The following is a 16,573-nucleotide window of genomic DNA, read 5'->3' as shown; positions in this document are numbered from 1 at the left end:
TCAGTCTGGTGAACCTTCGCTGCACTCCCTCAATAGCAAGAATGTCCTTCCTCAGGTTAGGAGACCAAAACTGTGCACAATACTCCAGGTGTGGCCTCACCAAGGCCCTGTACAACTGTAGCAACACCTCCCTGCTCTTATACTCAAATCCTCTCGCTATGAAGGCCAACATGCCATTTGCTTTCTTAACCGCCTGCTGTACCTGCATGCCAACCTTCAATGACTGATGTACCATGACACCCAGGTCTCGTTGCACCTCCCCTTTTCCTAATCTGTCACCATTCAGATAATATTCTGTCTCTGTTTTTACCACCAAAGTGGATAACCTCACATTTATCCACATTATACTTCATCTGCCATGCATTTGCCCACTCACCTAACCTATCCAAGTCGCTCTGCAGTCTCATAGCATCCTCCTCGCAGCTCACACTGCCACCCAACTTAGTGTCATCCGCAAATTTGGAGATACTACATTTAATCCCCTATTCTAAATCATTAATGTACAATGTAAACAGCTGGGGCCCCAGCACAGAACCTTGCGGTACCCCACTAGTCACTGTCTGCCATTCTGAAAAGTACCCATTTACTCCTACTCTTTGCTTCCTGTCTGACAACCAGTTCTCAATCCATGTCAGCACACTACCCCCAATCCCATGTGCTTTAACTTTGCACATTAATCTCTTGTGTGGGACCTTGTCGAAAGCCTTCTGAAAGTCCAAATATACCACATCAACTGGTTCTCCCTTGTCCACTTTACTGGAAACATCCTCAAAGAATTCCAGAAGATTTGTCAAGCATGATTTCCCTTTCACAAATCCATGCTGACTTGGACCTATCATGTCACCTCTTTCCAAATGCGCTGTTATGACATCCTTAATAATTGATTCCATCATTTTACCCACTATTGAGGTCAGGCTGACCGGTCTATAATTCACCGTTTTCTCTCTCCCTCCTTTTTTAAAAAGTGGGGTTACATTGGCTACCCTCCACTCCATAGGAACTGATCCAGAGTCAATGGAATGTTGGAAAATGACTGTCAATGCATCCGCTATTTCCAAGGCCACCTCCTTAAGTATTCTGGGATGCAGTCCATCAGGCCCTGGGGATTCATCAGCCTTCAATCCCATCAATTTCCCCAACACAATTTCCCAACTAATATGGATTTCCCTCAGTTCCTCCTCCTTACTAGACCCTCCGACCCCTTTTATAACCGGAAGGTTGTTTGTGTCCTCCTCAGTGAATACCGAACCAAAGTACTTGTTCAATTGGTCTGCCATTTCTTTGTTCCCCGTTATGACTTCCCCTGATTCTGACTGCAGGGGACCTACATTTGTCTTTGCTAACCTTTTTCTCTTTACATACCTATAGAAACTCTTGCAATCCACCTTAATGTTCCCTGCAAGCTTCTTCTCGTACTCCATTTTCCCTGCCCTAATCAAACCCTTTGTCCTCCTCTGCTGAGTTCTAAATTTCTCCCAGTCCCCAGGTTCGCTGCTATTTCTGGCCAATTTGTTTGCCACTTCCTTGGCTTTAATACTATCCCTGATTTCCCTTGATAGCCACGGTTGAGCCACCTTCCCTTTTTTATTTTTACACCAAACAGGAATGTACAATTGTTGTAATTCATCCATGCGGTCTCTAAATGTCTGCCATTGCCCATCCACATTCAACCCCTTCAGTATCATTCGCCAATCTATCCTAGCCAATTCACACCTCATACCTTCAAAGTTACCCTTCTTTAAGTTCTGGACCATGGTCTCTGAATTAACTGTTTTATTCTCCATCCTAATGCAGAATTCCACCATATTATGGTCACTCTTCCCCAAGGGGCCTCGCACAATGAGATTGCTAATTAATCCTCTCTCATTACACAACACCCAGTCTAAGATGGCCTCCCCCCTAGTTGGTTCCTCGACATATTGGTCTAGAAAACCATCCCTTGTGCACTCCAGGGAATCCTTCTCCAGGTCGAGTAGGTTGGGCCTCTACTCATTGGAGTTCAGAAGAATGAGAGGTGATCTTATCGAGACGTATCAGATTATGAGGGGGCTCGACAAGGTGGATGCAGAGAGGATGTTTCCACTGATGGGGGAGACTAGAACTAGGGGGCATGGTCTTAGAATAAGGGGCCGCCCATTTAAAACTGAGATGAGGAGGAATTTCTTCTCAGAGGGTTGTAAATCTGTGGAATTCTCTGCCCCAGAGAGCTGTGGAAGCCGGGACATTGAATATATTTAAGACAGAGATAGACAGTTTCTTAACCGATAAGGGGATAAGGGGGCGGGCGGGGAAGTGGAGCTGAGTCCATGATGGGATCAGCCATGATGGTATTAAATGGCGGAGCAGGCTCGAGGGGCCGAATGCTCGAGGGGCCAAATGGCCGACTCCTGCTCCGATTCACGTTTTTACAAGAGTTGGTGAGGTGGGGAGGGAGGGCGGAGATTGGGTGGGACCCAGCGTTGACGACATTCCCCAAGGCCGAGGCCCAGTCACCAGCTCCAGTCACCTACCCGTTCAGCTCAGGGATCACCTTGCCCACAGCTTTGGCGGCTCCGGTGGAAGCAGGAATAATGTTCTGGCTGGCGCCGCGCCCATCGCGCCAGGCTTTAGCGGAGGGTCCATCCACGGTCTTCTGTGTGGCAGTGTAAGCGTGCACGGTGGTCTGAATACCAGGCGGCGGGAAAAACAAAACCGATTAGACGCCAACACGTTCAAACCAAAACACATCGCATGCAACAGGAGGAGGCCCATTCAGCCCCTCGAGCCTGTTACACAGGAACAGGAGGAGGCCCATTCAGCCCCTCGAGCCTGTTACACAGGAACAGGAGGAGGCCCATTCAGCCCCTCGAGCCTGTTACACAGGAACAGGAGGAGGCCCATTCAGCCCCTCGAGCCAGTTACACAGGAACAGGAGGAGGCCCATTCAGCCCCTCGAGCCTGTTACACAGGAACAGGAGGAGGCCCATTCAGCCCCTCGAGCCTGTTACACAGGAACAGGAGGAGGCCCATTCAGCCCCTCGAGCCTGTTACACAGGAACAGGAGGAGGTCCATTCAGCCCCTCGAGCCTGTTACACAGGAACAGGAGGAGGCCCATTCAGCCCCTCGAGCCTGTTACACAGGAACAGGAGGACGCCCATTCAGCCCCTCGAGCCTGTTACACAGGAACAGGAGGAGGCCCATTCAGCCCCTCGAGCCTGTTACACAGGAACAGGAGGAGGCCCATTCAGCCCCTCGAGCCTGTTACACAGGAACAGGAGGAGGCCCATTCAGCCCCTCGAGCCTGTTACACAGGAACAGGAGGAGGCCCATTCAGCCCCTCGAGCCAGTTACACAGGAACAGGAGGAGGCCCATTCAGCCCCTCGAGCCTGTTACACAGGAACAGGAGGACGCCCATTCAGCCCCTCGAGCCTGTTACACAGGAACAGGAGGAGGCCCATTCAGCCCCTCGAGCCTGTTACACAGGAACAGGAGGAGGCCCATTCAGCCCCTCGAACCAGTTACACAGGAACAGGAGGCGGCCCATTCAGCCCCTCGAGCCAGTTACACAGGAACAGGAGGAGGCCCATTCAGCCCCTCGAGCCTGTTACACAGGAACAGGAGGAGGCCCATTCAGCCCCTCGAGCCTGTTACACAGGAACAGGAGGAGGCCCATTCAGCCCCTCGAGCCTGTTACACAGGAACAGGAGGAGGCCCATTCAGCCCCTCGAGCCTGTTACACAGGAACAGGAGGAGGCCCATTCAGCCCCTCGAGCCTGTTACACAGGAACAGGAGGAGGCCCATTCAGCCCCTCGAGCCTGTTACACAGGAACAGGAGGAGACCCATTCAGCCCCTCGAGCCTGTTACAGTACGGCGCTCCCTCAGTACCGATTTTGTGCTCAAGTCCCTGGAGTGGCACTTGAACCCACAACCCTCTGACTAGAGACACAGAGAGAGAGAGAGAGACAGAGACAGAGACCCACTGACTGTCGGTGAACAGTTCCCCTTCTAGTTAAAGCGTTGGCCAATTCTGGGTCCGAACCCACGGCTAAACGCAGTGTGGTGAGCGAGCTTGCCACATTGCACGAACAGCCACCCTGGAACATTTCTGGTCCGATTAACTCATTGCGTCAAGTGAAATGGGAAAGGGTGAGGGCGGGCCCTGCAGCTTGTAATCGGACATACCATCAGCCCCTCGACGATTCCGAAGTTATCCTCAATGACCTTTGCTAGGGGAGCGAGACAGTTGGTGGTACAGGATGCGTTGCTGCAGAGAGAGAGAGAGAGAGAAAGGGAAGCTAGTCAGCATTGAGACACCCAAGTTTACCCAACATCACTTCCTCGTCAATGTTCCCACCCCCAGGCTCTCCCCTTCCCAAGCCAGTTCACCAACTGTCCCAGTCACTACAAGTTCATTCTCTCCCAGCCCCCTACCCTCCTCAACTATTTACAATCTAGATGAGCGACTTGGATGAAGGGACCGAGTGTAATGTAGCCAAGTTTGCCGACAATACAAAGATGGGAGCGAACTGCCCCGACACTCACCCCACTGCAAAGTTCATTCAGAAGAACGTCAGAAACAGGAGGAGTGGGCCATTCGGCCCCTCGAGCCTGCTCCGCCATTTAACACCATCATGGCTGATCCCATCATGGACTCAGCTCCACTTCCCCGCCCGCTCCCTATAACCCTTCACTCCCTTAAATCGCTCAAAAATCTGTCTATCTCCACCTTAAATATATTCAATGTCCCGGCCTCCACAGCTCTCTGAGGCAGGGAATTCCACAGATTTACAACCCTCAGAGAGAAGAAATTCCTCCTCATCTCAGTTTTAAATGGGCGGCCCCTTATTCCAAGACCATGCCCCCTAGTTCTAGTCTCCCCCATCAGTGGAAACATCCTCTCTGCATCCACCTTGTCAAGCCCCCTCATAATCTGATAAGTTTCGATAAGATCACCTCTCATTCTTCTGAACTCCAATGAGTAGAGGCCCAACCTCCTCAACCTTTCCTCATAAGACAACTCCTTCATAGAAACATAGACAATAGGTGCAGGAGTAGGCCATTCGGCCCTTCGAGCCTGCACCACCATTCAATATGATCACAGCTGATCATTCACCTCAGTACCCCTTTCCTGCTTTCTCTCCATACCTCTTGATCCCTTTAGCCATAAGGGCCACATCCAACTCCCTTTTGAATATATCTAACGAACTGGCATCAACAACTTTCTGTGGTAGAGAATTCCACAGGTTCACAATTCTCTGGGTGAAGAAGTTTCTCCTCATCTCGGTCCTAAATGGCTTACCCCTTATCCTTAGACTGTGACCCCGGGTTCTGGAATTCCCCAACATCGGGAACATTCTTCCTGCATCTAACCTGTCCACTCCCGTCAGAATTTTATATGTTTCTGTGAGATTCCCTCTCATTCTTCTAAACTCCAGTGAATATAAGCCCAGTCGATCCAGTCTTTCTTCATCTCAGGAACCAACCGAGTGAACCTTCTCTGAACTGCCTCCAAAGCAAGTATATCCTTTCGTAAATACGCAGACCAAAACTGCACGCAGTACTCCAGGTGTGGCCTCACCAATACCCTGTATAACTGTAGCAAGACTTCCCTGCTTTTATACTCCATCCCCTTTGCAATAAAGGCCAAGATACCATTGGCCTTGCTGATCACTTGCTGTACCTGCAGGCGAACTTCTTGGGTACATATTTGAGAATTACTCTTCCTGCAAACTCGAACACCAACCTAATTTCTGCCCCCCCCCCCCCCACGCCAAATACCATCACGTCTTTAGTTAAGGGTTGTCACGCTGACCTCCAACACATTTCAAGACCGATCCTCACCTGACGATATTCATACTGGATGGGTCATATTTGTCCTCGTTGACCCCCATGACGAACATGGGAGCATCTGGAGAGGGGGCGGTAACCACCACTCGTTTCGCCCCTCCCTGCAAGTGCAGCTGAAACACAAACAGCACAAAGTCACTCACTCCAACACGCTCACAACAGAGAAACAGTGGGCGACAGTTGGGAGGAGGTCACAGAGAATCTACAAAAGGGGTCAACTAACAGAAAGCATCGAGTCGGGGTAGTTGTGTCATGTTCCGATTGGCAATCAGTAACTAGTGGGGTGCCGCAGGGATCAGTGCTGGGACCCCAGCTATTTACAATCTATATTAACCACTTGGAAGAAGGGACTGAGTGTAACGTAGACAAGTTTGCTGACGATACAAAGATGGGAGGAAAAGCAATGTGTGAGGAGGACACAAAAAATCTGCAAAAGGACAGAGACAGGCTAAGTGAGTGGGCAAACATTTGGCAGATGAGAGTATAATGTGGGAAAGTGTCAGGTCATCCATTTTGGTAGAAAGAATAAAAAAGCAAATTATTTAAATGGAGAAAGATTGCAAAGTGCTGCAGTACAGCGGGACCTGGGGGTTACTTGTACATGAAACATAAAAGGTTAGTATGCAGGTACAGCAAGTGATCAGGAAGGCCAATGGTATCTTGGCCTTTATTGCAAAGGGGAATGGAGTATAAAAGCAGGGAAGTCTTGCTCCAGTTATACAGGGTATTGGTGAGGCCACACCTGGAGTACTGTGTGCAGTTTTGGTTTCCATATTTACCAAAGGATATACTTGCTTTGGAGGCAGTTCAGAGAAGGTTCACTCGGTTGATTCCGGGGATGAGGGGGTTGACTTATGAGGAAAGGTTGAGTAGGTTGGGCCTCTACTCATTGGAATTCAGAAGAATGAGAGGTGATCTTATCGAAACGTATCAGATTATGAGGGGGCTCGACAAGGTGGATGCAGAGAGGATGTTCCCACTGATGGGGGAGACTAGAACTAGGGGGCATGGTCTTAGAATAAGGGGCCGCCCATTTAAAACTGAGATGAGGAGGAATTTCTTCTCTCAGAGGGTTGTAAATCTGTGGAATTCTCTGCCCCAGAGAGCTGTGGAAGCCGGGACATTGAATATATTTAAGACAGAGATAGACAGTTTCTTAACCGATAAGGGGATAAGGGAGCGGGCGGGGAAGTGGAGCTGAGTCCATGATCGGATCAGCCATGATCGTATTAAATGGCGGAGCAAGCTCGAGGGGCCGAATGGCCCACTCCTGCTCCCAATTATATTGTTACTGTTGGGATTACATCAGTGGCAGGACCCGGGGTGAAGGCGGTTTCAGTCTCATCTCCCACAAGCCCCCCACACACACACAGAACCCTCCTACTTACCGAAGCCTTCTCCACACTCAGGAACACACCAGTCGATTCAACCACATACAGAGCACCGGAATCGCCCCAGGGAATGTCAGCTGGCTTCATGCTGCAGGGTGGGAGGGGAGGGGGAAGAGAGTGAGCAGAGGTGAAGACACGGGACAGGTACAGCACACAACGAGGAAGGCAAATGGTACGATGGCCTTTATTGCAAGAGGTGGGTTGGAGTACAAGAGTACGACCCGCGACAACAGATTTTCAGAGAGTTAGCACAGTAGACGCCTCAAGTCGCTGCAGAAATCCCACCAACGATGTCTCTGCAAGATCCTGCAAATCCCCCGGGAGGACAGACGCACCAACGTTAGCGTCCTCGACCAGGCCCAACATCCCCAGCATCGAAGCACTGACCACACTCGACCAGCTCCGCTGGGCAGGGCCACATTGTCCGCATGTCCCCCAGACACGAGACTCCCCAAAGCAAGCGCTCTACTCGGAACTCCTTCAAGGGCAAACGAGCCAAAGGTGGGCAGAGGAAACGTTACAAGGGACCACCCTCAAAGCCTCCCTGATAAAGTGCAACATCCCCACCCACACCTGGGAGTCCCTGGCCCAAAGACCAGTCCGCCCTAAGTGGAGGGAGTGCATCCAGGAGGGCGCTGAGCACCTCGAGTCTCGTCGCCGAGAGCGTGCAGAAACCAAGCGAAGGCAGCGGAAGGAGCGTGCGGCAAACCAGTCCCACCCTCCCCTTCCCTCAACGTCTATCTGTCCCACCCTCCCCTTCCCTCAAGGTCTATCTGTCCCACCTGTGACCGGGACTGTGGTTCCCGTATTGGACTGTTCAGTCACCTCAGGACTCGTGTTAAGAGTGGAGGCAAGTCTCCCGCGATCCCGAGGGACTGCCTCTGATGATAATTCAGGGCTTGAAAATAAATATTTGGCTCACAGCGACGAGGTCATGGGTCAAACATATAGCCAAGCCCGTGGTTCCCACAGACGCAAGACAACCCTTACCCTTCAACGCAAGGATTCCCATTCCCACCAGGCCTTTCACCCACTCAGGACCTCCCAAAGCGCCTCACACCCATTCAAGCACTTTATTTTTAATGAAGTAGTCACTGTTGTAATGTGGGAAACGCCAGTTTGCGCACAGCAAGCTCCCACACACAGCGATGTGATAATGACCCGGATCGTCTGTTTTAGTGATGTTGATTGAAGGATAAATATTGGCCCCAGGACACCGGGGAGAACTCCCCCTGCTCTTCTTCCAAACAGTGGCCCCGGGATCTTTTATATCCACCTGAGAGCTCCCTCAGTACTGCCCCTCCGACAGTGCGGTGCTCCCTCAGTACCGCCCCTCCGACAGCGCAGTGCGGCTCTCCCTCAGTACTGCCCCTCCGATAGCGCAGTGCGGCGCTCCCTCAGTACTGCCCCTCCGACAGTGCGGCTCTCCCTCAGTACTGGCCCTCCGACAGTGTGGCATTCCCTCAGTACTGCCCCTCTGACAGCGCAGTGCGGCTCTCCCTCAGTACTGCCCCTCCGACAGCGCAGTGCGGCTCTCCCTCAGTACTGCCCCTCCGACAGCGCAGTGCGGGGCTCCCTCAGAACTGCCCCTCCGATAGCGCAGTACGGGGCTCCCTCAGTACTGGCGATGGGGGAGTGACGGCCTGGATTACGGGGCTCTGGAGTGTGGGGGGAGAGGGGGGGTTGGGTTGAACCCATGACCTTGTGACAAGGCGAGAGCGAGTGAGCGAGCACTAAACCCATCGAGCCGCAGTGGACCAACAACGATCGGCTCGCATCACTACACTCAGTATCGGAACACAGCGAGGCCTGGCTCCCACTCAAACTGTTGTCTCTGTCGCTGCTGTGTACGTGACTCCAGCAATCCCAAGGCGCCCATCACCATGGTGACCGTAAGCCACCCCCTTTGTTTGTCGAAGGCCGATTGTTAAAAACTCAGTTGTGGCTTTGAGTGAACAAACCTCTGTCCCATACTCCCCTCCCCCATCACCTTGCCGAGGGCGGCCTGGTCAGATTGGCTTGTTGTGGGAGAGTTGCTACAGATTGGGGAGAATGGGCCCATACGCCCCGGTTAGGAGAATGAGACGATCTCATTGAAACGCGCAAGATTCTGAGGGGGCTCGACAGGGTAGATACAGGGAGGGTGTTTCCCCCCGGGCTGGGGAGTCTAGAACCAGGGGTCACAGTCTCAGGATAAGGGCTCGGCCATTGAGGACTGAGATGAGGAGGAATTCCTTCACTCAGAGGGGGGTGAATCTGTGGAATTGTCTGCCCCAGAGGGCTGTGGGGGCTCAGTCGTTGAGTATATTCAAGGCCGAGATGTCTCCGCGAGATCCTGCAAATCCCCCGGGAGGACAGACGCACCAACGTTAGCGTCCTCGACCAGGCCCAACATCCCCAGCATCGAAGCACTGACCACACTCGACCAGCTCAGCTGGACAGGGCCACATTGTCCGCATGTCCCCCAGACACGAGACTCCCCAAAGCAAGCGCTCTACTCGGAACTCCTTCACGGGCAAACGGGCCAAAGGTGGGCAGAGGAAACGTTACAAGGGACCACCCTCAAAGCCCTCCCTGATAAAGTGCAACATCCCCACCGACACCTGGGAGTCCCTGGGCCAAAGACCAGTCCGCCCTAAGTGGAGGGAGTGCATCCAGGAGGGCGCTGAGCACCTCGAGTCTCGTCGCCGAGAGCGTGCAGAAACCAAGCGCAGGCAGCGGAAGGAGCGTGAGGCAAACCTGTCCCACCCTCCCCTTCCCTCAACGTCTATCTGTCCCACCCTCCCCTTCCCTCAACGTCTATCTGTCCCACCCTCCCCTTCCCTCAAGGTCTATCTGTCCCACCTGTGACAGGGACTGTGGTTCTCGTATTGGACTGTTCAGTCACCTCAGGACTCGTGTTAAGAGTGGAGGCGAGTCTCCCTCGATTCCGAGGGACTGCCTCCGATGATAGATTTTTGGACTGAAGGGGAATGGAGGGATGAGGGGATGGGGCGGGAAAGTGGAGTTGAGGTTGAAGATCAGCCAATGATGGTATTAAATGGCGGATCAGGCTCGAGGGGCCGAATGACCGACTCCTGCTCCCAAAGGTTATGAAACCCGGTGGAATGGAGCGGTGAGCAAAATGTCTTCCTCCGACACCTCTCGACCCAACAAATCCTCCCCACTCTCACCAGCCATCGAACGGAAGGACAGCCCATTGCTACAAGGCCTTTCAACCCCCCCCCACCCCCAACCCCCAGAACGTCCCCAAACACCTCACCGCCAATGTAGGGCCTCTGGGTTTTTGTAACTCTTGGAACAAAGGCACCAGGCAGCTCAAGCACCCCCGTCATTGGCTGGCCCACTGGCCCCTCCCCCACACTCCCGTTTCCCCTCCCCCACATCCCGGGTACCTACCTCTGGAAGACGCTGATGGGATTTCCATCCACCACCAGCTTCCCGCCCTCCGCTTCCACCTGTCCCTGGTATCGGCCGTGGGTCGAGTCGTACTTGAACATGTAGGCCTGGAAACAGCGAGCATTGTGGGACGTCAGTCAGTGCTGGGCTCCAGCGTTCAGGGAATGGGTACACAACCCTACCCCCTCAGTGTGGCCCTCCCTCAGTGCCGCCCCTCCCTCAGTGTGGCCCTCCCTCAGTGCCGGCCCTCCCTCAGTGCCGGCCCTCCCTCAGTGCCGGCCCCCTCCCTCAGTGCCGCCCCCTCCCTCAGTGCCGCCCCCTCCCTCAGTGCCGCCCCCTCCCTCAGTGCCGCCCCCTCCCTCAGTGCCGCCCCCTCCCTCAGTGCCGCCCCCTCCCTCAGTGCCGCCCCCTCCCTCAGTGCCCCACGCTCCTCTAATTCTGCCCCCCTGACCATCCCCGATTCCCATCGCTCCACCATCGGTGGCCGTGCCTTCAGCTGCCTGGGCCCCAAGCTCTGGAACTCCCTCCCTGAACCTCTCCGCCTCTCTCTCTCTCCTCCTTCAAGACGCTCCTTAAAACCCACCTCTGTGACCCAGCTTTTGGAAAACTGCGCTAATTTCTCCTGATGTGGCTCAGTGTTTATAAAAACAGAGAGATTTACAGCACAGAAGGAGGCCATTCCGGCCCATCGTGTCCGCCCCGGCCGACAGAGCCACACGGCCCTCGGTCAGCAGCCCTGAAGGTTACATATAAACCGATGAACAATGACGGAAAGGCAAAGAGCACCCAGTCCGCCTCACACAACTGCGACACTCCTGATACTGAAACATTCTACACTCCACCCCAACCGGAGTCATGTGATCTCCTGGGAGGCAAAAACCAGATAAAAACCCAGGACAATACAGGGAGAAAAAAAATCAGGGAAAATTCCTCTCTGACCCGTCCAGGCGATCGACACTTGACCAGGAGATCCCCCTGGCCGTATTCGATCCCCTGCAGTACTTACCGTTATATCTGCTCCGTCCAACAAAAGGCCATCCAGTCTAATCCCAATTACCAGCTCTAGGTCCGTAACCCTGCAGGTTACAGCACTTTAAGTGCCCATCCAACCATCTCTTAAAAGTGGTGAGGGTTTCTGCATCCACCACTCTTCCAGGCAGCGAGTTCCAGATCCCCACAACCCTCTGCGTAAAGCCCCCCCCTCAAATCCCCTCTAAACCTTCCACCAAACACCTTAAAACTATGCCCCCTCGTAACTGACCCCTCCAATGGAAATAGACCCCATCTTATAATTGCTCCTGTGAAGCACCTGGGGATGTTTCACTCCGGTAAAGGCGCTATACAAATACAGGTTGTTGTTGAGCAGAATTAGCTTCTGGCCCTCCCCCATCCTACCAGCCAGCCCCCTCGAGATCACTCGCACCCCTCGAGATCACTCACACACACACCCCCCCCTCGAGACCACTCACACACACACACACCCCCCCTCGAGACCACACACACACACCCCCCCCCCTCGAGATCACTCACACACACACACACACCCCCCCCCCCCTCGAGATCACTCACACCCCCCCCTCGAGATCACTCACACACACACACACCCCCCCCCCTCGAGATCACTCACACACACACCCCCCCCTCGAGACCACACACACACACACCCCCCTCGAGATCACACACACACACACACACCCCCTCGAGACCACACACACACACCCCCGTCGAGATCATTCACACACACACACACACCCCCCCTCGAGATCACTCATACACACACACACACCCCCCCCTCGGGATCGCTCACACACACACCCCCCCTCGAGATCACTCACACACACACCCCCCCCCTCGAGACCACACACACACACACCCCCCCCCTCGAGACCACACACACACACACACCCCCCCCCTCGAGATCACTCACACACCCCCCCCCCCCCCTCGAGATCACACACACACCCCCCCCTCGAGATCACTCACACACACACCCCCCCCTCGAGATCACTCACACACACCCCCCCCTCGAGATCACACACACACACACACCCCCCCCTCGAGATCACACACACACACACACACACCCCCCCCCCTCGAGATCACTCACACACACCCCCCCCCTCCGAGATCACTCACACACACCCCCCCCCTCGAGATCACTCACACACACCCCCCCTCCTCGAGATCACTCACACACACCCCCCCCCCCCTCGAGATCACTCACACACACACCCCCCCCTCGAGATCACACACACACACACACACACACACACACACCCCCCCCTCGAGATCACACACACACACACACACACCCCCCCCTCGAGATCACTCACTCACACACACCCCCCCCCCTCGGGATCACTCACACACACACACCCCCCCCCCCCCTCGGGATCACTCACACACACACACCCCCCCCCCCCCTCGGGATCACTCACACACACACACACACACCCCCCCCTCGAGATCACACACACACACACACCCCCCCCTCGAGATCACACACACACACACCCCCCCCCTCGGGATCACTCACACACACACACACACACACCCCCTCGGGATCACTCACACACACACACCCCCCCCCTCGGGATCACACACACACACACCCCCCCCCTCGGGATCACTCACACACACACACACCCCCCCCCCCCCCCCGAGATCACACACTCACACACACACACCCCCCCCCTCGGGATCACTCACACACACACACACACACACCCCCCCCCCCCCCCCCCGAGATCACACACACACACACACACACCCCCCCCCTCGGGATCACTCACACACACACCCCCCTCGGGATCACTCGCACACACACCCCCCTCGGGATCGCTCACACACACACACCCCCCTCTCGAGATCACACACCCCCCCCCCTCTCGAGATCACACACCCCCCCCCCTCTCGAGATCACACACCCCCCCCCCTCTCGAGATCACACACCCCCCCCCCTCTCGAGATCACTCACACACACCCCCCCCCCTCGGGATCGCTCACACACACACACCCCCCCTCGAGATCACTCACACACACCCCCCCCCCTCGGGATCGCTCACACACCCCCCCCCCCTCGGGATCGCTCACACACCCCCCCCCCCTCGAGATCACTCACACACACACACCCCCCTCGAGATCACACACACACACACCCCCCTCGAGATCACACACACACACCCCCCTCGAGATCACACACACACACACACCCCCCCCTCTCGAGATCACACACACACCCCCCCCTCGAGATCACTCACACACACACACCCCCCCTCGAGATCACTCACACACACACACCCCCCCTCGGGATCGCTCACACACACACACCCCCCCCTCGAGATCACTCACACACACACCCCCCCCTCGAGATCACACACACACACACACCCCCCCCTCTCGAGATCACACACACACACACACCCCCCCCTCTCGAGATCACACACCCCCCCCCCTCGAGATCACTCACACACACACCCCCCCCCCCTCGAGATCGCTCACACACACACACCCCCCTCGGGATCGCTCACACACACACCCCCCCCTCGAGATCGCTCACACACACACACACTTACCATGTAGTTTAAGTCAATGAAAGGGTCGTTAATAGCCACCACGTTGATTCCCTTATCGAGACAGGCCCGGAGGACCAGACGTCCAATACGGCCAAATCTGCAAGACACGGGTCAGAGAGAGAGAGAGAGTGAGACCAACGGCCCGAACAGAGACATTGGCTGTGCACAGAGCGAAAGGGAGCGAGAGTGAGAAAGGAAGGAGTTTCTCTTCTCCCTCTCGCGTTGCCGGAGAAGCCACAGTTCTGGAGAAGAGCGATTGTGACTGGGTGCGTGTGAGCACGGTCCTGAGTGTCCCAAGGGCGAGGTGTCAGGGCTCCAGGGTTTTTCTCAGAAGTGGAGCTTTTCAGGGTGATTCTGGGGAGGGGTACAGTTAGAATCCACCAGCAAATGACCGTGTTACTGGGCCTCACTTCGGTACGGTCCGTATTGCTGTTTGTAACCTGCATTTTATTCCCCAGAGACAGTGATTGCGTTTAGTCGTGCACGTTTTAGCCAGTGCGTGTTGGACCAAATAAATATACGTACGGTTTTTCACCAAAGTATTCCTGTCCGTGACTCATTTCATTTACTCGGGTCTAGAACTTGCGTCAGGCGAGGGCGATGGGAACTGTCCGTCTCACAATCCGGCTAAGATCAAAACCGCTTACAATGGTCACTGCCTGGCACTTGGGTGCCACGAATTAGGTGGTGTGTAGATTATGAAAGGGTTCGATAGGGTAGATATAGAGAAGATGTTCCCACTTGTGGGGCAGACCAGAACTAGGGGCCATCAATAGACGACAGTCACCAATAAATCCAATGGGGAATTCAGGGGAAACTTCATTCCAAAAGGTTCAACAGTAACTGTCAAATGTAGAATTGGATAAATACTGGAAGGGGAAAATGTGCTGGGCTGTGGGGAAGACCAGGTGGAAAGTGGGACTGTGAGAGCGAGATCCATCCAGAGCCAGCACACCACAGGCTCAATGTCCTCCTCCTGCAAGAGGCTATGCCTGAGGAAGAGAGTGTTTGAAGACCAGGCCCTCAAATCCACCAGCGAGCTCATGGTCTACAGGGCTGTAGTGATACCCGCCCTCCTGTATGGCTCAGAGACATGGACCGTGTACAGTAGACACCTCAAGTCGCTGGAGAAATACCACCAACGGTGTCTCCGCAAGATCCTACAAATCCCCCGGGAGGACAGACGCACCAACGTTAGCGTCCTCGACCAGGCCAACATCCCCAGCATCGAAGCACTGACCACACTCGACCAGCTCCGCTGGGCAGGGCCACATTGTCCGCATGTCCCCCAGACACGAGACTCCCCAAAGCGAGCGCTCTACTCGGAACTCCTTCACGGGCAAACGGGCCAAAGGTGGGCAGAGGAAACGTTACAGGGACCACCCTCAAAGCCTCCCTGATAAAGTGCAACATCCCCACCGACAGCTGGGAGTCCCTGGGCCCAAAGACCAGTCCGCCCTAAGTGGAGGGAGTGCATCCGGGAGGGCGCTGAGCACCTCGAGTCTCGTCGCCGAGAGCGTGCAGAAACCAAGCGCAGGCAGCGGAAGGAGCGTGCGGCAAACCAGTCCCACCCTCCCCTTCCCTCAACGTCTATCTGTCCCACCCTCCCCTTCCCTCAACGTCTATCTGTCCCACCTGTGACAGGGACTGTGGTTCCTGTATTGGGCTGTTCAGTCACCTCAGGACTTGTGTTAAGAGTGGAGGGAAGTCTTCCTCGATTCCGAGGGACTGCCTATGGTGAGGACGACACGATTTCACAAGTTCACTTACCCATTGATTCCAATCGCTAGCTCGCCCATTGTTGGTTCTTGGTAAGTGAGTTGGAGAAATCTGGAACACAAAATAGACAAAAAACAAAGAGTTGAGGGCCTACCGAGCTACTCCGGGAGATCGGCCCAAGAATTTAACGTGCCTTTATACCACACGTCTCATCCCCAGTCTTGGCATATCCCAAAGCCTCTTCCATCCACTCAATCAATGGAGGTGCACACAGAAAATTGGAGCCTCTCTGGGCGCGTACGGTGTGTGCAAGGACCAGAGGCAGCCCCACAAACGCCAGTTCTCGGCTAGTGATACCCATGCACTGAGAAACGACTTTTCCGATAGATGGCACGGATTGAAAATTGGTTAACCAACAGGAAACAGAGAGTAGGAATAAACAGGTCTTTTTCAGGGTGGCGGGCAGTGACTAGTGGGGTACCGCAGGGATCAGTGCTGGGACCCCAGCTATTATGTGGATGAAGGAATCAAATGTAATATTTCCAAGTTTGCTGACATAGACAATAGGTGCAGGAGTAGACCATTCAGCCCTTCGAGCCTGCACCACCATTCAATATGATCATGGCTGATCATTCCCTCAGTATCCCATTCCTGCTTTC

General features: G+C 54.6%; 1 protein-coding gene across 2 annotated transcripts in view; it reads right to left on the bottom strand.

Annotated features, from left to right (window-relative positions):
* Positions 1 to 16,573, bottom strand: part of gapdhs (glyceraldehyde-3-phosphate dehydrogenase, spermatogenic) — a 31,632-nt gene that overhangs the window by 8,096 nt on the left and 6,963 nt on the right. For both annotated transcript variants that reach the window (XM_070871230.1, XM_070871231.1), the window contains exons 2-8: positions 15,966 to 16,025; positions 14,196 to 14,292; positions 10,621 to 10,727; positions 7,219 to 7,309; positions 5,825 to 5,943; positions 4,166 to 4,247; positions 2,511 to 2,662 (exon numbers count right to left, since the gene is read on the bottom strand). In XM_070871230.1, the coding sequence (XP_070727331.1) occupies positions 2,511 to 2,662; positions 4,166 to 4,247; positions 5,825 to 5,943; positions 7,219 to 7,309; positions 10,621 to 10,727; positions 14,196 to 14,292; positions 15,966 to 15,994 (677 nt within the window). In that variant the 5' untranslated portion in view covers positions 15,995 to 16,025. The remainder of the gene's footprint in view (positions 1 to 2,510; positions 2,663 to 4,165; positions 4,248 to 5,824; positions 5,944 to 7,218; positions 7,310 to 10,620; positions 10,728 to 14,195; positions 14,293 to 15,965; positions 16,026 to 16,573) is intronic.

Source organism: Pristiophorus japonicus, unplaced genomic scaffold (genome assembly GCF_044704955.1).
Source record: "Pristiophorus japonicus isolate sPriJap1 unplaced genomic scaffold, sPriJap1.hap1 HAP1_SCAFFOLD_228, whole genome shotgun sequence".
In the NCBI taxonomy this organism is placed as follows: domain Eukaryota; kingdom Metazoa; phylum Chordata; class Chondrichthyes; family Pristiophoridae; genus Pristiophorus; species Pristiophorus japonicus.
The sequence above is the reverse complement of the archived record's forward strand: the minus strand, read 5'-3'. Positions and strand labels throughout refer to the sequence as shown.